The following is a 22,223-nucleotide window of genomic DNA, read 5'->3' as shown; positions in this document are numbered from 1 at the left end:
ACCCAGAAGACAACCATCTTTGGTCTCACCACCATGAAAACCCTGAGTCCTACTTTATATTCATCTATAGGATATAATGATAATTTTCAGCATGAGTACTGATTTCCAGCATCTCTGTACACATAATTTACAAACACCCCATTAGAAATTACTGTGGTTGTAAGTCAACCAAAATATTTCTCTAGGCTTTATGTTGGCACTAAGGAGAAGTGAATAGATAGTTTCATGCTCCATCCCACTTAATTCACAAGGGAAAGAGTGCATTTTGTATTGGGTAGGAGGCTGGGTGGTTCCCAGATATTTTCTGGATGTGAAAAGACATCCCAGTGCCCATCTTGGGAATCAAGATCTGACTTATTCTAGTGATTGATCTATCATTACTCTGATTGCAAAATAGGTACATTGGCCTTGAAAATGATAATGCAAAATAAAATATTAATTGTGGCTGTAGCTTCTGTTTGGTGACTAATTCCCCTGGTATATCTCAAGAAATGTTTCTTAGAAACACAGGTATGGCTAGGGGAGGGGCAGTTTGTGTGTTTGTAAATGAATCACAGACAGTTCTTCCTGGCCAAGCACAGGCCTACACATCTCACAGGTGTCTTTTGCCACTGACATACGATTATGATAACTGGGTTTCTTCTGGTTTCGAATGCAGATCAAGGAAGAAGGCATCTCAGAGCCTGAGCAGTATTGACCACATTTACAGTGATTATGAAGATTCACAACTGTGTTAGATAATATTTCAGATTATGATTTTCCTGTAATAGATATCAGTGATTTATTTCACGGTAATAAATAGGCCTGTAGTAAAATTGGTTGGCATCAAACTAAAATCCAAAAACAGATTATGCAAGGGAGTTTATATGAGAATGTTAACTCTTTAATTTGTGCTCTCTTGATAAATGAAGCGCTACAGAGAAAATACAAAATCCAAAGATTCAAGGATGGTTTTGGACATTTCTGCCATTCCAAAACCACAGCATATTAAATAAAGAGAACAGATCATCACTGTGTAAATACGACTTAAATACTACTATTTTGAAGTATACTGAAATTGCCCTCAGTGGACTAGTGGTCAGCGTGCTTGACACCGGACCCAAGGTTCGCGGGTTCAATCCCAGCCGAGGTTGATGGATTTTTCCAGGGTGATAAAAATCCACACAAATTCCTTCAGAGGGGAAATAAAGCCGATGGGTCCCATGTCGTAGATTTACAGCATGTAATAGAACTTTATGAGAGTGATATGAGATGTTTTGTAAGCAAAATTCAGTGGCCATTTCTCACACAAGTCTCCTGATTAACTGCTAGACGGATCTGACAGTCAAATCAGGATTGAGTAGAAATTGTGCAGTCAGTGGGCTGGTCACTCACTACTCATAAATACACACTTCAAGACCAAGAAACCTCCAAAAAGGAGGCAGCAAAAACCCACAACTGGGTTGTACAGCCAAAAAACAAACAACAAGGTATACTGATATATGTGATTGCAGAAATCTGGCTATTGAACAAAATGTCCAGGTTTCAAGAGATCAGGCACCACTTTCAATTGTGTAAATTAATAGGCAATGTGATTTTCTCTTGTGTGAATACTTAGTCATGTGTGCCCAAAAATATATTTAGACAGTGAGGTAATGTGAGCCTTAAAATTAATTAGAGTGGCTACAGTGAATAAAACCAGTACACTGTATAGTCTCAGTTATGTAAGTGCCATATACAAAGGTCCATCAAAATCTGTTGAAAGGACTCATGACTCTTGGATAAAATTCCTCTTTAAATGAATAAAAGTGAAATTCATACAAAATTATGGTTGAAAGACTGAAGATACCTGGACAAATTGGGATCTTGAGGAAATAGGTTGAGGATGTGAACTAAATTCATCTGGCTTAGAACAGGACCTGACAGCAAACTCTTGTGCTTAATATTCAAGTCACATAAGAGGTGGAAAATTTGACCAGCCGAGTGACAGCTCTTGAAAACAACTCTGTTCCATGGAGTTGGTTGGTTAGTTAGGAATTCAAAATGTGGCAAATTTCATCTACATCTTGTCAAGACAATATAAAAATAAGATCTTTAAGACATGCTTAAAATGACTCAAAACATACACCAAAAACAGCTTCAGAGAATTTAGTGTAGATATAATACCAAGTTTCTTTGAAATTAGTTGGGTAATTTGGTTGGCATTAAGACAGACATGTTTGAAACTATAACAGTCATCTTTAATAACCTACACAAGGAATATTTGCTATCAAAATAAATGTAAAAGTTTCAGCAAATTATTAATTGCTGTTACTGTTCTTATATAAAAGGATAAGTACTTCATTACCTAGTGTAGGGAAAAAAATGGAAAAAGAAAAAATTACTTCATGTAATTGGCACCACTCGAAATAATAGTTCATAACATTCATCATATATTTAATGCTGGACAGACTTCAGTGACTGGATATGTTCTGAAATAAACGACATATTCTTCCAAAAGAATAATAAATTTATTTCTTATCAAGGTTAATTTTTTTAATTACAGACATCTGAATGACACTAAAAAGAAAAATATATATATAAAATTCTAGATAAGGTTACTTAACATATAACAAATAATACATCTTCATATTTTGAATTAGCAGAAGTCAACAATTACACAAAATTCCAATACCAACTCTAAAAGGTGGCAACAAGCACTTTTTAAAAATTTCATTAACAAATTACAAATATTTACAGCTTTATGCTGGAGCTCAAAAGAATTATCATACAAAGCAGGTAGACTACATCTATCAAGGACAGTCTTCCTCCTCTATATGTGAGAATCAAAAGTTGGACAGATATATAGGAAGATAAATATTGCCTAGATATATTAATTTAAACACTTAAAAAATAGTTTTCTCTTTATCCATCTCTTATTTTGATCAATTCATTGATCCACCAAATTTTTAGGCCAACAAGAAACAGGTTTTGCAGATGTTCCTTAATGAAAGCATGACACATTAAAAAATAAGTACCACTACACACTTCTTCCATATACTTTATACAATCCCTAACTGGGATAGAACTTGTAACACCCCTTAGGAGAGAGGGTGTCTCACTCTTGCAATATAATACATATGACAACTTAACAAGAACCCATGCAGCATAAACCAACACACAAAACAGGAAACAGACTACCTGGGTATGTTGGTTGCCCTGCAATAGACTGCATGAGAGGTGTGTTAGCTCCACTCTGCAGATCACACAAAATACATCATGAGATAATGCTATAAGCACTGCTTTGGATGGATTAATTACACTACAGCCTTTCAAGACTCTTTCTAAGACAATCATAAATTATGCCATGCTTCAGTGGAACAAGGAATAAGTATGTTACAATCCATGCACCATATTATAATTTTAATACTGGATTTGAGCCTGGAAACCAACAGCAAAGCTAGGATTGGATATAATTAGTTCAACACACTTCTGCTGGCAATCATACCCTGTTGTGACAGCTTTGCAGTTTTTCATAACATGAATATTTGTGAAACAAGTAGTGTTCATACAAGATATACAACTTAACTGATTAGAAGCAGGAAATTAAAGATAACAACAGTAACTTGGATATCACCATCTGAGACGTGGTTTCTGGAACTGATGCGGCACAATTCATAACCAACACCTGACAAATGCTCAATTATCCATTCATAAAAAGCTTAATAATTTTAACAAAGCCCAAACTGGCTAGTGTGTCATATTATCATTTTATTTCAGAAGCTCCTTGATTTCCTCTTTCTCTGCAGCATCCACATAACTTGTTCCATCTGGTGCGCTGCCATCCTTCACTGCTCCCTAGTACAGAAATATTTTCATAAGGGAAAAGCAATTCCAAGGAATGAATATGAGATAATGATTCTTGGGTTATTTACTATGCTGTATCAACTGCTGAAATTACTATGATTAACGGTAATAATTTGTATATAATGAATAAAGTAGAGACAATAGGGCATCATTCTCTTCATAAGGAGAAATGGTGAAGCCACTTATTTTGAGATCATGTCACTCATCTTAAGATCTAATGTTCAATATACAGCAAAGCAATCATATTTTTTATATATATATATACACACGAGGTGCGATCATGAGCCGGGATAACTCAGTCAGTATAGTGACTAGCTACGGGCTGGACGACCGGGGTTCGATCCCCGACGGGGGCAGAGGATTTTTCCTCTAGCCTCTGCGTCCAGACTGGCTCTGGGGCCCACCCAGCCTCCTCTACAATGGGTACCGGGGTCCTTTCCCGGGGGGTAAAGCCGGCCGGGGCGTGATGCTGACCACTCACCCCCATCTAGTGCCGGGGTCAAGGAAGAGAGGAGCTATACCTCCTCTCACACCAAACGCCTACATGGCGTATAGTCGGACAAACTTTACTTTACTTTACGAGGTGCGATCAGAAAGTTTCAAGACTGCGCCTATAAAAACCTGTACACTTATCTCAGGTATTAATTTCATCCATCACCCTCGAAGTAGTTCCCCTGGGAGTGAACACAACGATCCCAGCGCCGCTGCCAAGCCTGGAAGCATCCCTGGAAATCTTTCTTTGTCAGCCTGTCAAGCATCATCTGCGATTCTGCCTGAATCTCTTCTATCGTCTCAAATCTCCTTCCCTTTAGCTGAATTTTCATCTTTGGGACGAGGAAGAAGTCACACGGAGCTTAGAAAGGAAGTTGGGGTCAGTTCTTGCAAGATCTTTGAGCTCCTGACAAACGAGAAGTCGATTCTGCTTCTGGTCCTCAGACAGGAGCCTTGGCACAAACTTGGCTGCGATGCGTCGCATGTGGAGTTCTTCCTTTAGAATCAGCTGACAGGTCCCATAGCCTATCCCAACAATGTCGCACAAGTCGTTGATGGTACGACGTCGATCTTCGTGAATGGCCTGCCGAATCTTCGTAACATTTTCGGGCGTTGTGCTCGAAGATGGTCGTCCAGAACGCTCGTCATCATCGACAGAGGTTCGGCCATTTTTAAAACGTGAATGCCACACAAAGGTTTGTGCACGACCCATTGCGGACTCCCCAAATGCTTGCTTTAGCATTTCATAGGTTTCCGTAGCCGTTTTGGCAAGTCTTTGGCAAAATTTGATGCACACGCCATTCCGAAATCGCAGGAGGGTCGGTGTAATACACTACCAAAACGCCCGTAACTAAGAAACAAATGCTAATTCGATGATGCCAGCTGGCACACTGATTCACAATGAATGTAGGCCCAACCCCTTAGCGGCAGAAGTTCGTACTACATCCGGTTTGCCCTCTATTGACACAGTCTGGAAACTTTCTGATCGCACCTCGTATATTAATGACAAAAATGTTTAGTCACATTCCTGTGTATAACAGAGAGGACAATTTTTAAAATTAATAATTTGTAGTTACAACTCTTTCATTTTCAACTAAGGAGTTCCTTGTACCACAAGATGCCAGAATGGACACTCCTTTTAAAAGAGTGAATGTTTGAAACATACAAATCATAACTAAAGACTTCACCTGCAATTAGTTCATAATTCCACTGATATTAAAAACTGGAAATAAATTAAACACTGCCATGCCAAGTATGATCTGGGTTGCAAAGAATGGTCATGCACACTGCAAGTAATGTAAGTGTACACCTACTGTCATAATTCCAGTAATTGGTAATTTCCTGTATTAGCCCATATGTGGTTTGTCTGTACCTTCCAAAAACTACAATTATTTATGTCAGATGTCTGCAGCGTCACCAATATATTTGCCTAATTTCAAGAAAAACATAAAATAATGTTAACGGCTTCTCTGAGTCCTAACATGACAAAAAAAAAAGAGTTCAAAGGTTTCCTTCAGCTGGATATTCTTGTAGACCAGTTGGTACAGTAGGGGACTGGTGTTGATGCAAAGTTTTTGTCTGCAAGTTCACATGAACTGGAACTGGTGTGTAAAGGCAAGTCCTTCCTGAGACAAACGATAGCTGTGGCTGCTCGTTAACAAGTAGTGACCGGACTGCAAATGGTTTACAGACAAACAACAATTAGACATTCTTTTTTGAATATCACAATTCCATCCATTTATGGTCGCTCTTCGTGTGAGTTTCAAATGGAAGCACTGAAACATGTACAGCTGAATAAAATAAAAATTGCACAATATAATGAGTAATGTGAACACAAGACAAGCATTAAGAAAACATACTGAGACATTGGTTTAAAGCTTGCAAACATGATGTTCACATCAACACCACCCTCCTAACATGGTGACTGGCCAACAAGGGAACGTGGGCAACCAGCCGAAGTATAGCTTTCACCTGTTTTGAGGTCAGAGACTTGGAAAAGTCATCAGCATTAATTACGGTTTTTTGTAAATTATGGACATATTTGTGTTCCTATTTAATAAATATCTGGCATAAATCATTGAAGTTCATGGAAGGTACACAAAAGTTGCATATTGACAAATACAACATTATAAATGACTGGAATTATAATGCCAGCTGCATGCTTACATCACTTCTGGTTTGGGGGTTTCCAATATTTCCAGTGCTCGGTTTTTGTTGCAGAAAGTGTACATAGCTATAGTACTGGTGTGTCTAGACAAAGCTTATTCTGGAAGTGAATTCAGCAGGTCTCTCTAGACTTACTTGTTCCAAAAGTAATTTCACACAATCTGTGTGACCTTCCCAAATAGCTGCTAACAGAGCACTAATTCCATGTTTATCTTTAGCCTGGAAACACAAAATACTCATTACTGTTGTTAACACACATACACATGCATCAAATATTTTACATAGTAAACTTTCATGATGAAAGTACAGCAACTTATCAAGCTGCTGTTTTGATTATGGGTTCCATTTATCCTCTTAGTATTCGATTTTATATTTGTAAAACTTAAATACAGATTATTATGACTTTCCCTCAAAACATACATCACCATGCATAATAATAATCTAAAGTAATCCAACTACTATCAAGAACTCAATTAAAAAACTGAACTAAATCTAGTTTTGACATTGCCAATGCCTACTTATCATTTGGAATAACCAAAGCTAAAGCCTCACTCAACAGAATAGAATTTATTTACATTCCATAGGTCTTCATAGGCCCAAGCCAAGGATGTAGAAAATGTCAGCACAAATAAAATACTTACTCTAATACAAACAATTACATAGTAATGACAGCAATTTACAGTCAACTACACTATTACTACAAAAAAATTACACAAGAAATAATAACCACTGCTTACATGTATTTACAACTGCCAGAATTTTTGGTTCTGGTAAATTCTTCTATGATGTAAGAGGAGGGAGTCAGGAGATACTGCTTTATATCATGATGGAGACTTTTATGGGGGGGGGGGGGGAGAGAGAGAGAGAGAGGAGAGAGAGGTTAGTGAATAACTTAATTTCTGTATAATAACCTCCATTTTGATATTTACTGAGTTCAGTGTTTGTACTTATACTGTGGACATCTGAGTTTGTTTGAATTTTTCTACATTGTCCACTACAAAAGATGAGAGCAAAAATTCACTGGCTAGTGGAAGAACACTAAATTTCTTAAACAATTCCCTACATGAGGCTCTCCTTTTAGTGCCTGCCATTATTCTAATGGTTTTCTTTTGAATGGGAAATACTTTCTGCTTTCTACTGAGTTTCCCCACAAAATAATTCCATGTGGCATAATCAAATGGAAGCAAGTAAAGTAAATATATAATTTTCCAGCACATTAGCAAAAGGAATTTGTATCATCTGGAAAAGGTGATTAAAATTATAAACCAAATATTTCGTATGTTCACTTTCTTCCTTTCTGCTCTGAGAGAATTCTCTGCTCATCTACCGCACATAATGTCCAAGTTTCTTCTATAACAGTATACACAAATGCTGGCATATCGTTTATCTTACATTCACATCAGCTCCTTTCGACAGCAGATACTGGATAACATCCGCTTGACCATAATCTGCTGCATAATGAAGGGGCGGCCGACCATCAATTTCCTTATTGACATCTATCTCCTACAACAATTTAAATAACAAAAATTGATACTACAGCAAGCTCGTCCGGTTTCAATGCGCCTGAGATATAACAACGCAGCATATTTACCTTCTGTTCAACAATATCTTTGACTTGATCCAGGTCGCCGTTTTTAATTCCCCACACCAATTCGCTCATACTGTCAATTACAAATATGTAATATTCTACTGAAACTTGTACTGTAATTATGCTACCACACTACTTTGCAGTCATCCATTACGAACGTAACGACAGTAGCACCAACAATATGAACAAACGTAAGAACTTCATATTATTACCCAAAGGTATGGTGACGAAATTTAAATAAATATCATTCCCACATTATATAGCTTTCCCTTACTTTTTCAGTATAAATCGCATATAATTTGATATATTGCATTATATCGCAAAATATATAATACAATCCAGCAGTTGGCATGCATGCTATAACAAATATGTGCTGTATCACTTGGGACGCCCTTCACAGATGAGAAATTCGACAATCAATCAGGTGGAAATTGCTATTTTCTGTGCTTGCGTGGTCCGAGGGATAATGCCCTGCCAACTTATGTAGAACATTTTGTTTTTGATCTTAGGATTTAGCCGGAAGATGTATGAGTTCTTCCAACAACAGTTTTTGGCTTGGATAATTTTTGCATTGGTCACGTTTGGATACTTGTGTTGCAAATTTAAATTTTCGTTTCAAAACTTGATGATGAGGAGTGACTGAATAAATTTTTGTGGTACTCTTCGAAACATAAATCTGACCGCCACAATTCCTAGCATTTTACTTGTACTCTCATCCGCGTGAAACCGGCTAGACGATTCACTCTGGAGGAGTGGTCCCCAACGCGGCGCCCGCCAAGGCTTTCTTTTTGGGTGCCCGCATTGATACGGAAAGAGGTTATACTGAATAATGAAGGCCGTTGAACTATGAACATTATATCATCAAAGCACAGATCTCTACTTACTAATGCGCATCTTGACGATTGTTTGCGAGCAGCTACATCATCCTACACTTCCAAATTTGAAAAACAGCCGATGAAATGCAGCGCCAAACATCACACTAACTTCCCACTTGAGTAATAATAATTGTACTCATAAAAGTAAGTAATTTTGATTACATGGTTTCTTGTGTCATTAAACGTCGTGTTGTGTATTATTTGGTGTCCTTATCTTATTTGTCCAGAGAAAAGAAAATTTTGGCTGATGTCATGATTCTTAAAATTTTGTTCAATTTCTGTCATTTTTTTATTGTCCACCATGCATTTTTTCCTTTGGCAGATCTTATCTGCCTTCCTGCAAAGTTCTTCATAGGCTAATCATTCGTATCTTGTTGGTCTATTTAAATAAATATGATATGATGTGTTCCTTTTATCTGTAGCAACTTTACATTCCTCATCAAACCAATCCCTGTTGTTAGTTTTCAGTTGTTCACCCAATGTATTTTGTGCTACATCCTTTATTATTTTACTAAACTTTGTCCATTTGTCATTTATTCCTTGGTTTGGACTTACTTCCTGTTGTAATGTGTTCAGCTCTACTTTGATATTAGTCTGAAACTCTTTTGTCTTGTCTGGATTCTTTGGTGAGGATATGTTTATTTTCTGAGACTTCTGGCGTTCCACTGTCACACTATTTATGTGACATATATATCTGGCTCTTATGAGAAAGTGATCTGACCCACAGCTGGCACCCCTAAATGATCTAAAATCTAATATATTGGAGGCACATCGCTTGTCGATCAGAAGATGATCTAGCTGATTCCATGTGTGGCCATAGGGGGATTGCCATGTTTGCTTGTGAATTACTTTGTGAGGGAAGCAAGTTGTGGTGATTATCATTCCTGTACTACTAGGGAAGTCGATCAGTCTTATTCCATTTTCATTCGATTCTTGGTGTAAACTGTGTTTTCCAATTGTGTCAGAGTATAGATCTTTTCCAATTTTACCATTGAAATCGCCTATAATTATTTTTGTGTCATTAGATAGTGCTGAGTTGTGAGTTTGTTCTAATTTAAAATAAAATTCTTCTTTTATGTAATCTTCTCTATCTTCCATTGGTGCGTATGCATTGATCAAAGTAGTATTAAAGAATTTTGTTTTCATTCAAAGCATACAGATCAATTCATTAATTGCTCTAAAATCAAGTATATTATTTTTCACTGAATTTTCGACTGTGAATGCCACTCCATACTCATGTCCACCCTCTTTGTTTTCACTGTATGTGTTTTCATATCCATTATTCCTGTACCATGCCATCTCATTTCCTGAATGGCTGTGATTTGTGTGTTAAACTTCTTTAGTTGTGGTAATGGACTTTTCAAGGCTCCTGTTTTGTATAAAGTTCTTACATTCCATGAACCTATTCATATATCCATTTACTGTTGCTATGATTGTTTCCGAGTTTTCCTTTCCTGGTTCCGAGGCTTAGCTTGAAGTTTCATAACAAATATTTTTTTACGGAGTGAGGTTGTCAGCCTCACGCCCAACCCCCAGCAATCCCGATGGAGTGATGTTTTTCTGTCAGGGCTGCCTCCCTTTGAAAGCATCAGGAACTCGTTTGTTTGCCCTTGCAAGACTTAGCTGTAAAACGTTGCCCGGCAGTCATGACTTGGACATGCACGCATCAGACTTGGTAGGAATGAATGGCATTTCCCGAGTTTTTAATGGTACATATCTGCCAGCAGGATATGTACCCTCGAGACCACATACTACCCCTTTGGCTCCTGAGAAAGGTAATCAGTAAAATTTTAATTTGAGTCGCATTATGCTCACACAACGAATTTATGTATGCATTAATTTTTCATGTGTTTTAAGTAAATAGGTGCATTCTTGAAAATAAGAAATGAATTAAAACCATGAAACATTGTCTCTGTTTTTCAATAGGTGTTTTTCATGTCTTGTTACAAGCTGTGCCTCTCTTCCAGTATTTCAACAATCACATCCATTTATTTGTCTTGCATTCCATAGCTCTTAATTTGTTTCCTGTCATTAAATTTATGATTTTTGCTGGGGGTTACTCATCAGCTCCTCTGGAATGAAGAAGGATGAAATGTTCTGAATTTACTGTAATCAGATGTATCTTTTCAATAGAAAATTCTTGGTTGGTGATCATTTTTTAATGGCAATGTAAAGGCATAAGCGTCTTTGTTTATTTATGGGGAACTGATTGTTGACAAACTGATCAATCAGTGCCATATGTAGACTGTGATATATGTTGAATTCCTGCTTGCCATCTCAAAATCAGTGCATATTAATGACTGCTTTGTGACATTTCAGGTGCCTTTTCACCACAACGCTGAATACCGATGACAAAACTGATATTCTTCTGCATGGCATAAGCTTGGACATCATGACGCAGATACTGGATTATGTTTCTTTAAGAAATGTAGACATCCACTGTGACAATGTGTGTCAGCTGCTTGTGACTCCTGATTACTTGTGTATGCCATGTGTTCTTGAACTCTGCTGAAACCTTGGACCTTGACATTTGTATTGGCATCATGCATTTCGCAAGGTAATATTCATTTGTCATTTTCTGAGATGCTAGCCTTCATTACTAGAGTAAAGTAACTTCACTCTGAGAGCACTCAAGTAGTGAGTCAGAGATGAAGCCTCAAACTTAGAACTGGGCATAGGATAATGTGCTGCTTCATCAGGGTTATTTGTAGGTTAATATTAATGTGTGTGTAATTTATATATTCTGTATTAACTGCAGATGTTTTGATCATCTTTAAGACCAGCCAGTGACTAATTTCATAAAGTAGAACCTGTTGAAGGGTTATAATTATCTCGGTCTTCTTCTCAAAATCCTTTCTTTCCCTGTGGCACTGCATGTCTCTTATGCATTCCTCCCAATTATAATATAAAAATTGTACCCAACATTTTCTTCCCCATATTAACATATGCAGTTCATCAAATGCCACTTTGCGAAGGTTAATGCCAGAATCCAAAATTCTGATCGAATGCAGTAGGACCCTGCTCAACTTTTCTCCTTGCTCATCCCTCTACCTTCTTCACTTTTGAATGCCTTCCTGTCTCTTCAACCCATCTTTACCAGAAGAATGAGTAGACACTGCCTGGGAACCTTCATAGTTGAATATTTATTTGTTTTTCCTGGTTGAATGTAGTGTCTGTCACTACTGCCTCTCCAGTTTATCTTCTCTCTCTCATTCATTCATTTAGCTTCAAAAGGTTAAGGTAAAATGTTGAGGTGAAATACTGTGGTGTGCAAATTGTTTCAGAATTTATTTCTGTCTGCATCATTTTAATGCATTAAGTTTGAAGGAGCTCATGAGCCAGTTCTTGTGCTTACTGCCACAGGTGTTATTTCTGCACTGACCTTGAGTCTCAAGCTCATCGATTCACATTATGCCACTTCGAGGAAGTGCTTGAGAAGAGTGAGGAACTGCTAGAACTGCCTGCAGAAGAGTTGTAAGGGATAAACGGGTCAGAGGAACTAAACGTAAAGGATGAAGAAGTTGTGTGGGAGTGTATACTTAAGTGGATTGACCATGACCCAGAAAACAGAAAAGGCCACATTGCGGACCTGTTGAAGAATGTTGGGCTAGGACTGCGTGACACACTTTCCTTCCAGGAAAAGGTCAGTATGCCTCTGAAAATGTGCACTGAAGCCCACAAGTCCAATTCCATTTTCAGACATTTTCATAAGTAATTATTGCAAAAGTTGAGCCTATTTACTTTATCATGTCTGTCTGTCTGCATGTTCCAACTTGAGAACATCTGAGTGTATTTTCATTAAATTTTATACTGATGAGATTCAGTAGAATCTGTTGACAAATTTCAATTTTGGTTAAACTCTTACAACAATAACAGGAAATTTACACAAAGATGTGACTATTTTTGTGCTCAAATGTTAATGGGTAAGAAATCCCCAGATTAATTATCATGATTACCTTGGTTACTGTAGTTACCTGTGGAATACCACTGCTTTACTATTTCCCTATTATGTTTTTAAAAGACTAGGCAGATATTGGTTAACCATTCATCCCTGTGTTTTAATGTACACACCGACATATATATGTATGTATGTTTACAAAAGTAATATTTTTTTTTTCATCTTTCTGTCTAGATATATGGTTAACATTAAAAGCCATCGTTTATTCAGTGTAATAAATATTTGTCATAATTTTCTTTTGATGCAAATAATTTTGATGATGAGTTAAAATTCTTTTGATGCAAATAATTGTGATGACGAATTAAAATTATCAAATGAAAAGAGTGTAATGATTGCAGCATGCAGCTTGCATGAGAGAGACAAGAAATATATGTAGAATTTTTAATGTAATTCAAAATATAGGTCTTATTGAAGTTTTGTTACTTTCAGGTGAAATACTTTCAAATACAATTCCCTAAGGTTGATGTTAACTTCTCTCCATAACATGAAAAGTGTAAGAGCAGCATTACATAAACCAACAGATCTGTTTTCCCATGTATGCCATAGCCTCTTTCAGTGAGAGAGCCAATGCAAAATTATGTATGCATTTCTTGTCTTTGTCTGTAGTGAAACCTGTAATGATTCATGCTGTCCATTCTTAAAAAGTTATAAGATTTGCATTGAACTGTTAAACAGGTAGCAGATCACCCATATGTGAAGGAAGATCAGCGGTGCAGACCCATGATCTTGGAGACGTTAACGTTCCTGTACGATGTACAGATGATAAAAATGAAACACAAGTAATTCTTGATGCCAAAGATTGCCCACCCATGAATCCCACAGGACATTCTGTTTGCTATTGGAGGGCTTAGTGATGGAAACCCAATACATTTGATTGAAACTTATGACATGCAAGCAAACAGATGGATTAAGGTGAGTTGCACACAACTCTGCTGATACCATGCCTTATTAAATATTACCTGGGAGAGAGGAAAAAGCGTTTTCATTTTCTTTATTTCTACCAAGTAAATAGTTTGCCTTATTTGTTTATTTAAGCTTATTCACAGAGTAGTTGTACCCACTTTGCCTCTTTTTCATGATAATTTATTTATGTTGCAGTCAAGCCATTTTTTAAGAGAAACTACAAACACATGAATTAGAATGAATAAATGATCACTCTTATGTAAAATATAAGTTTTAATTGAAGTCTATGAAAGATATAAAGTTTGCCATAAACAGCATTTACTAAGTGTCCTACATCAACTGTCATAGCAACCTGTCTGGCGATTTTAGACATGAAACAAAATTATTGTTGATCATCAGTGTGGATTTCAATGTATTAAATCAAGTAGTGATTAGTATCAGTGTTATAATAGGATCTTGTTTTTACTGAAGTAAATGTTTAAATGTAAATTTTAAATGTTGGATTTTGAATGTTGAAATTATAAAAAGAAATTATTTATGAATTTTGAAATTTTGAAAATTAAAATTGCTGATGTTTGCAAATTTTGAAAATTAAAAAGATTTAGAAAGTTAGAAATTTTTAAGCCAGCCATGTCATTACAGTTGCTATGATACAAAGGAGAAGGACATATTAATTACTGAAACCTATATAGATTTAGAAATTGCAAATAGCTGATTCATTTTTACAGGTAAAATAATTGTTGGTGGAATGATAGTGAGAATGAATTGAACTCAGTAGAAGCATATGACCCAGAGACCAATCAGTGGACACTCACTCATTACACCAATGCTTCTTGCACCTACTGGCATATCTTGCATCGCCTTCCACAGCAGGTAAGAATCTGAGATATTTTGAGTAATATTCCTTCACCCTTCTTACACAACTTGCTGTTGTGTAATCATATTTTCCTAGTTTTCTTACAGTGCTTGCGATTTGTGAGCAGTATTTTTCTCATGTTATTGCAGAATTAGTTTGTCAGTATTTTTTCCTCTTATAGTGATTTGTGGGTTTGATTACATTCTCCACTAAGGTAACTAACAACAGCAGATAATCTACTGTTGTATGTCCAATATTCACACAATCCAAAGTTTAAAGGTATATATTTTTATATTTGGAAACCTAAATGGTCTCACGCCCTAAATTTCGATAGTAGAGCAACTATCACATCTTAATATGACTTGTGCAATGAGTAACACCCTAAGATGACAAACAGGAAGGTCTTGATACATAGCCGCTAGCGATGATTCAAGGTTTGTAGATGTAACCTACGCATTGTCACACTTTGTGCTTAATGGAACATGAGGATTACTGATGTAACCTCTGGTGAAAGCATAAGTCACCCAAATTATTCACCAACCATTCAATTATTCACCATTCAGGTTTCACTCTTCCACCCCAGACCTTTGTACTACTTTTAATTAGTATAAAAAGAGGCAGAAATTAGGCAGTAATCGTCGAGACGAGCAGCTGGGTAGCCAACACCAACCAAGCATGTTCTGCATCATAGTCGGCATTTGCGAGTATTGTCTGTGTTCCTGTCACTAAAAGCATGAATAGGAAGTCAGTAAATACTTCTGGATAATTGTATAGGACTTAGCACCATGTGACTTCATTTTGTTTCCAAAACTCAAAGCACCACTGAAAGGCTGTTATTTTGATGATGTGGACACCATTCAAAGGGCTGTAACAAGAGTACTGAACAGAATTCCAGACACGGCCATCCACCATTCCTTCCAGTTGCTTCATGATCATTGTGTGCAGTGTGTAGATGCAGGAGGAAGCTACTTTGAATAAACAATGCTCAGATTGCTTATACATGGAACCATTATTTTTTTCCACCATCAGTCCTGTTTTCCAGTTGCTGCACTGTGCATTTACTTCAGGGCTCAGGAAACTTTCAAGATATGTTTCAATTATGTAATTATAATATGAATATGTAGCTATAATGTAATATGTACAATAATCATAACATTAAATTTTGGGTGGGATGACTTTTGAGACACCATGTAGTTAAGGACAATTTTGTTTCTTGCATACTGTAAATAAACTACAGAGATGTGAGGTACATATTTTGTAAATTGCATTTCTCACTAATCAAACCGCAAGTACAAAAAATATGTTCGATCACAGCCATTTTATCCTTAATTTTGTTTCTTGTACTAATATCAACACTGCAAGAGGGAATAAATTTGTCTCCTCTTACTGATACAATTTCAGATTATTTTTTAGCATAAATGGGAGGATAATATTAAAAGGGATTTTAAAGAAACAGTATGTCGGAAGGGTCCAATTGCTGATTTTTGTGAACATGGTAATGGACCTTCTAGTTCCATAAAGGCCAGACATTTCTTGACCAGGTAAGTGAAAATTATACAGGGTAAGTCAAAAATAGCTGCACACCTTTGGAGAACTGTAACCGTGTTACCTGCAGCCAAAATGTGCTATCAGCAAATATCTGTAGAGCGTAACCTTAAGTTTCATTTGTTTGTTGTAGTTCTTCACATTGCTGCTGAGAGCGCTTGTGAATTGTGGGGAAAAAAAGGAGACTTATAGTGGCGAGGAAACAGCACAATGTGTTCTGGAGTCCTCCTGGGACTGGGTCTGACAGAGACGGTGTGCAGACAATTTTGGATTTTTTCAAACTTTTCTAAAAATAAAAAAATTATCGAAAATTGTTCAAAATTAGAATTATTTGTAAAATTTCAAAATAAAAAAAATTCAAAAATTTCTTTTATTAACTTTTTTATGACATTCACGAACTTTCTTAAATTTTGAAAAATTTCAAGTGGTTTCACCAGAAAACCGGAGCGCCAGAGACCTAGTCTCGCAGAGACCGGGTCAAGCATACACCAGGCAGTTCAGGGACCCGGTACGGTAGAAACCGAGTCCGGCAGAGAATGGTTCCGGATCCGGCGATAACGTGTACCGCAGAGACTGGGTCCGGCAAGCACGGGATGCGGGCAGTTTTGAAAAAAATATTAGATTTTTTAAAAATAAAAAAATATATAGAAAATTGTTCAAAAGCACGAAATTAAATTTTTTTGAAAAATTTCTACTTCAAAAAAATCATATTAGGTACACAATACCAGGAAAAGTAGCAACTCCTACTACGATTGAACTTCTTCAAGGATGAAAATATGATTTCTTATTCTCTTTTATTTAAAACCAACTTACAGATTATGATACACATTGGCAAGATCATGTCATATTACAAGCCACTCTACCTTTGTGCTTTGCAATAAACATAAAGTTGGTTCCAGATCAAGAATCATTCATAAATCCAGGCCCCAAATGAATAAGCAATCTAAATGTTATTACAATATAATATGGATTTGGTCACATTGGTTCTAAAAATCTATTTACTATCACTTCCAAATCTGACAATAAATTATATGTTACAGAAAATTTTCTATCTTCTGGCATCATTTTCTTTTTTTATGTATACAGTGTACTTGACATACCAAACATATCCACATTTATCTTTTACCAGCAGAAACAAAAGAAGTAAATTAATTACTGAAACTGTTTCTCACCTCATCTGATTCTATTCTATATCAATATTGATTCATTACATACACATACATGCATATATGCTGTGCAAATTCACCATAACAGAAAAACTTTTTGTCACATTTTTCAAGTTTGGAAATTCAGGATGATTTCAAGCGCCAATTAATATGAAATGGTAAGGGTCTGCAGCACCTCGGCATATCTGACAGAAAATACTTCAACACTGTCAAATTCAGTGCTGTTGTAGTGTCCCAATTCTTAAGTGAATATATTATAAGCATGGGGTTATGTCCTTGTTTGCAGGTCACATTCTGCAACCACACTCTTATATCTTGATATTCTTCAAAAATTTTGTACTCATCCTATAATAATTTGAATGGTTGTTCCAACAATATGAACACTCAGGATCCAACAGTGTTATCATGACGCTTCAGCTTTTCAGAGGAGGAACTGTTTTCCATGCCCTGGCAAAAGATACAGAAGATCATGTAATGCACTCAGCATATTTAAAGTGGATAAAAATATGTTAAAATCTTTGGTTGTGAATTTATGGATAGATATCATGTGGAAAATTAGGACACATTCAGGAGAATTATATTAAAATCCAACAAAGAACAATGCGACATACTAAAACCACAAATACATTTACTGTATACAAGAAAACGGACACTGTCGAAAGTACCTGGACATGTCTTATAACTTTCCTACAAAAAATAAAAAAAATTTCATACATTGCTGCCAGCACTACTGGTTATGATGAGCTTAAAATTCCACTGTGGAAGAAATTCATATCAGCCCCTGCCTCACAACTACCTACACATGGCTTCCTGGACTCAGTCACTGTCCTCCTAATTCTGGCCCCTCTTGATTTTTCAAGGTTCTAAAAAGATGTAGTCAGAGGGGACCAAGTCTGGACTGTTTAACGAGCGTGAGAGCATTTCCCAGCCATTCTCTATTTCCAATCTCAGGCATGCGATGTGCAGCCACATGTTGATGTGTTGAAGGAAGACAGTCTTTTTCATCTGGCACATTCACAGTGAACATCACAGATTACTCAATGACTGAACATAGTGATCTGCATTAGTGTCCCTTTTCTGCAAAAGTAAACCAATATGCATCCCTCAGCATCTCAGAAGATAATTCCCATAACTTTACTAGCTGAGGGTACAGTTCTGGCCTTTTACTTTTTGGGGAGGATGTCATGTAATGCTATTCCATGATGTCATTTAATTTCTGTTTCAAAATGGTGAAACCAGCTTTCATTACCTGACACAATGTTGAACAGAAAGTCAGTGTCTTTGGCAAGGTGTCATCGAAACAACATCTTCATCCATAAGCAAATGGGGAACCAAATGGGAACAAACTTTATAATATCCTAAACTCACTGACATCTCCTGTGCTGCAATTTCCCTTTGATTAGCATGTCAATCTTCTGTAAGTTATGTTCAGTTGTGGCAGTTTGGCCACGTCTTGTTTCTGACTTTGGACTGCAGAGGAATATTACAGTCAAAGATTTTCCCCCACCCATTGACCTAGCAATATGTCTTCCCCACTAGCGCTAGTCGTCACCATCAACAAGTGCTCTCCCTCTCTCCCCTGGTGTTCTCAGTTTGTTTTTCATTTATTTCTATTAATAGAAATATTTACTACATAATTAATCATTATGTTTATTCAATGAGGAGCTGGAGTAGCTCGGTCAGTATAGTGACTGGCTACAGACTGTTGGGGTTCGATCCCGACGGGGGGAAGAGAATTCTTCATCTAGCCTCTGCATCCAGACTGGCCCTAGGGCTAACCCAGCCTCCTATCCAATGGGTACTGGGATCTTTTCTCGAGGGTAAAGCTCAGCCGGGGCATGACAACCACTCACCCCCACCTAGTGCTGCAGTTAAGAATGAATATGCGCTATAAATCCTCTCCCCCCAAGCACCTACATGACGTATATTGGGACAGCTTAAACAGTCGATGACGAGGAGTTGTGCAGTGTTGTTATGGTGGAAGAGCAGGCAGGCAGCCAAGTACTTCCTTAACTCCTAACACTCATGTAAATTCTTTTGTTGACTCATCTGCAGTGGTGCACATGCAGTGGACCTATACTGATACTGGAAAGGATATATTAATATTCCACCATGTTCTGCTATATACAACACAAATATGTGTAATTTGACTATGCTCATGATTTTGGTATAACCATGATGTGTTTGAAGGATCTGAATTGGACTACCTGATTCAGAAGAGATCTCGATGGCAAGTTAATGTGATAATGGTAAAGGACTTTACAGTTCTATAACAGAAAGTTTCTTGACCAGCATGCTCTCTCTCTCTCTCTCTACACATACACACAAAAAATAAAAGTTGATATCTATGGGAAAACCTTGGAAATGTATCTTCTTCTTAAAGTGCCTATCCGTTATGGATGTTGGCGATCAGCATAGCAATTTGAGCTTTACTGGCTGCTACGTGAAACAGCCCTCCAGTGGACATCGAGAACCAAGCTTTTAGGTTCTGAAGCCAGGAGATTCTTGGCCTGCCAGGTCCCCTCTTTCCGAATACTTTTCCCTGGATTATAAGCTTAAGCAGCCCGTATCTATCACTATTTCTCATGATATGACCGAAATATTCCAACTTTCTCAAGAACTTTTTTGTTGGTTACACGGTCAGTCCATTAAATTCTGAGAATACGTTGGTACAACCACATTTAGAAAGCCTCCAACTTTTTTGAAGAAGCTTCGGTCAACGTCCACGATTCAGCGCCATATAAGAGCACGGAGAGAATATAACATCTGAGTAGTCTTAACTTGGTGTTTAAGTCTCTACTCCTGAACATTGATCCCATTTTGATGAACGTGGCTCTGGCTTTTTCGATAGGGCACTTTATTTCCAAGGAGTGATCCCACTGGTCATTAATTGTGCTGCCCAAGTATGTATATTTCTATACTTTCTATTTGTTTATTATTAACTACCAGCTTACCAGGTAATACAGCATTTTAACTGATGACCATGAGCTTTGTTTTTTTGATGTTAAGATCTAAGCCGTGGTTGGTACTGGCCTTCACAATACGATCCACCAATTCTTGGAGACCTTCCAGAGAGTCGGCGAACACTACAGTATCGTCCGCGTACCGAATGTTATTTAATCGTTCTCCATTCACAAGCACTCCAGCATTTACATTTTTCAATGCTTCTTCGAATGTGTGTTCCAAAAAGAGATTGAATAGAATTGGAGATAAACTACATCCCTGCTGAACACCACGCCTTATTCTTATGTCTTCTGAACAGGCACCTTCCACCCTGATGTTAGCAGTTTGGTTCCAATAGAGGTTCACAATGAGACACAAATCTTTTCCATCAATACCAGTCCTTTTCAGGACTTCCACCATCCTATCGTGCCGAACTTTATCGAAGGCCTTTTGGTAGTCAACGAAACATGCATACACATCATAGTTGACATCTCTGAAGCGCTGAAATAATACTTGGATCGAAAATAGTGTCTCCCTTGCTCCCAGAGCATTTCGAAATCCAAGCTGGGTGTGAGTAATCTTCTCTTCGCATAGTCTGTTTATTCATCTATGAATCATCTTCAACAGTAATTTTAACAAGTGGCTCATGAGGCTAACTGTTCTATAATCCTCACATTTGTTTGAACTGGATTTTTTGGGGACAGGTATAAATGTGGATTTCAGCCATTCATAATGAATTTTTCCTGCATCATAAATGCAATTGTACACCTTCGTCAACCACTTAATCCCATCATCTAACAGTTTCAGGAACTCAGCTTGAAAGTTGTCAGGTCCCGGAGCCTTTCCGTCTCTCATTTGTGCAAAAGCGTAAAGAACTTCATCCACAGTGATATGTGGTCCAGAGTCAGCACTAATTTCTGGAATATTGTTATTTCTCTTATCTTGGAATAGAACAGCAATATAATTCTTCCAAGTGTCGATTCTCTGATCCTTATCGATGATGTTATTGTGCTCATCTAATAGGCGTCAAACTGTCCGTGATCGATATAATCCGCTGATCTCCTTGACCTTACGATGCATATTAAAGTTATCATGTTTTTGTTCAAGCACTTCCAGTATAAACCAGGAAAAGATTTCTCAGGAAATAACCTAGAAAAGGAATCAGTCAGTAGGAAGAACATGAAAATTCAGGTTCCACATCATGAAATTGTTTTAACCAGATTAGTATCAAATGACATCTCAAGAAAGACCTTATAAAAGGAATGAGTCAGTCATGCTGGAATACAAAGGTACAGCTGCTTGTGAAAATATAAAGTGAAGAAAAATACAGCCACTTACACAAAATTTGATAGTAATATAACCATTATAGATACATGGCTCGTAGATATTCAAATAGAACTGCCACTGTAGAGGTTTGTGAAAACATTAATGTCTACTTTAAGTGCCTTCACACAAATTATCTGCATTTAAAAACTTAATATTACAAAACAGTAGTGAAACTAAATTTCTGTATCCAAAGGCTTTCAAACTTAAACAAAACGCTTTGCACTGTCAGTGGGTTAGCAGTTTCCAACATACAAAACAAATTTATAAATTACATTGCACCAGTGTAAGCTTCCAGATGTTATGAATTCCAAATATGGTACTTACTTAAGGCTGTCATTATGAGTCTTGTACTCTAGTATCGTGTTTGGAGGCAAATTAAGGACTCTTCGTAATGTGTCTCGTATTCTCGCTGTTGTTGATGAATCTGATGCAGTCTTATTCCACACTGATATTATATCCTCCTACAAACATTAAAATACTGTTATTTTCAATATCAAGGATCACATAATCTGTTGGAACACATTTCAGCAACCACCAGGGATGAAAGCAATTTAAACAAAATTATTTAGTAACTACAATT

The 22,223-nt window shown here is 37.0% G+C and overlaps 2 protein-coding genes and 1 long non-coding RNA gene across 7 annotated transcripts in view; 1 reads left to right on the top strand and 2 right to left on the bottom strand.

The window, feature by feature from the left end:
• Window positions 1-2,467: 2,467 nt before the first annotated feature.
• On the bottom strand, window positions 2,468-8,254 carry LOC110838412 (myotrophin). The gene is made up of 4 exons (XM_022081579.2): window positions 8,075-8,254; window positions 7,876-7,986; window positions 6,619-6,702; window positions 2,468-3,816 (listed from the first exon to the last, which is right to left on the bottom strand). Exons 1-4 carry the CDS (start codon window positions 8,141-8,143, stop codon window positions 3,730-3,732), a joined length of 351 nt encoding a protein of 116 aa, XP_021937271.1. The 5' UTR covers window positions 8,144-8,254; the 3' UTR covers window positions 2,468-3,729.
• Window positions 8,255-8,449: 195 nt separating this feature from the next.
• Window positions 8,450-22,223, top strand: part of LOC110838413 (uncharacterized) — a 21,615-nt gene continuing 7,841 nt past the window's right edge. The window contains exons 1-6 of one of the 4 annotated variants that reach the window (XR_002546101.2): window positions 8,451-9,090; window positions 11,266-11,503; window positions 12,310-12,589; window positions 13,580-13,816; window positions 14,536-14,680; window positions 16,342-16,574. This is a non-coding gene — a long non-coding RNA (uncharacterized LOC110838413). Of the gene's footprint in view, window positions 9,091-11,265; window positions 11,504-12,309; window positions 12,590-13,579; window positions 13,817-14,535; window positions 15,663-16,341; window positions 16,575-22,223 lie in introns of those variants that run through there. The other 3 variants (XR_002546100.2, XR_002546098.2, XR_002546102.2) reach the window with 3 other exon arrangements.
• Window positions 16,984-22,223, bottom strand: part of eIF4EHP (eukaryotic translation initiation factor 4E homologous protein) — a 20,879-nt gene continuing 15,639 nt past the window's right edge. The window contains exons 5-6 of one of the 2 annotated variants that reach the window (XM_022081577.2): window positions 21,968-22,104; window positions 16,984-17,821 (exon numbers count right to left, since the gene is read on the bottom strand). In XM_022081577.2, coding sequence (XP_021937269.1) covers window positions 17,788-17,821; window positions 21,968-22,104 — 171 coding nt within the window. In that variant the 3' untranslated portion in view covers window positions 16,984-17,787. Of the gene's footprint in view, window positions 17,822-17,982; window positions 21,467-21,967; window positions 22,105-22,223 lie in introns of those variants that run through there. The other variant, XM_022081576.2, reaches the window with a different exon arrangement.

The sequence above is a fragment of the Zootermopsis nevadensis genome, unplaced genomic scaffold (assembly GCF_977971745.1).
Source record: "Zootermopsis nevadensis isolate Lab colony 2312 unplaced genomic scaffold, Znev_1.0 Znev_ptg000008l, whole genome shotgun sequence".
NCBI classification, from domain to species: Eukaryota; Metazoa; Arthropoda; class Insecta; order Blattodea; family Termopsidae; genus Zootermopsis; species Zootermopsis nevadensis.
Note: the sequence above shows the minus strand (reverse complement) of the source record. Positions and strands in the feature narration are given on the sequence as shown.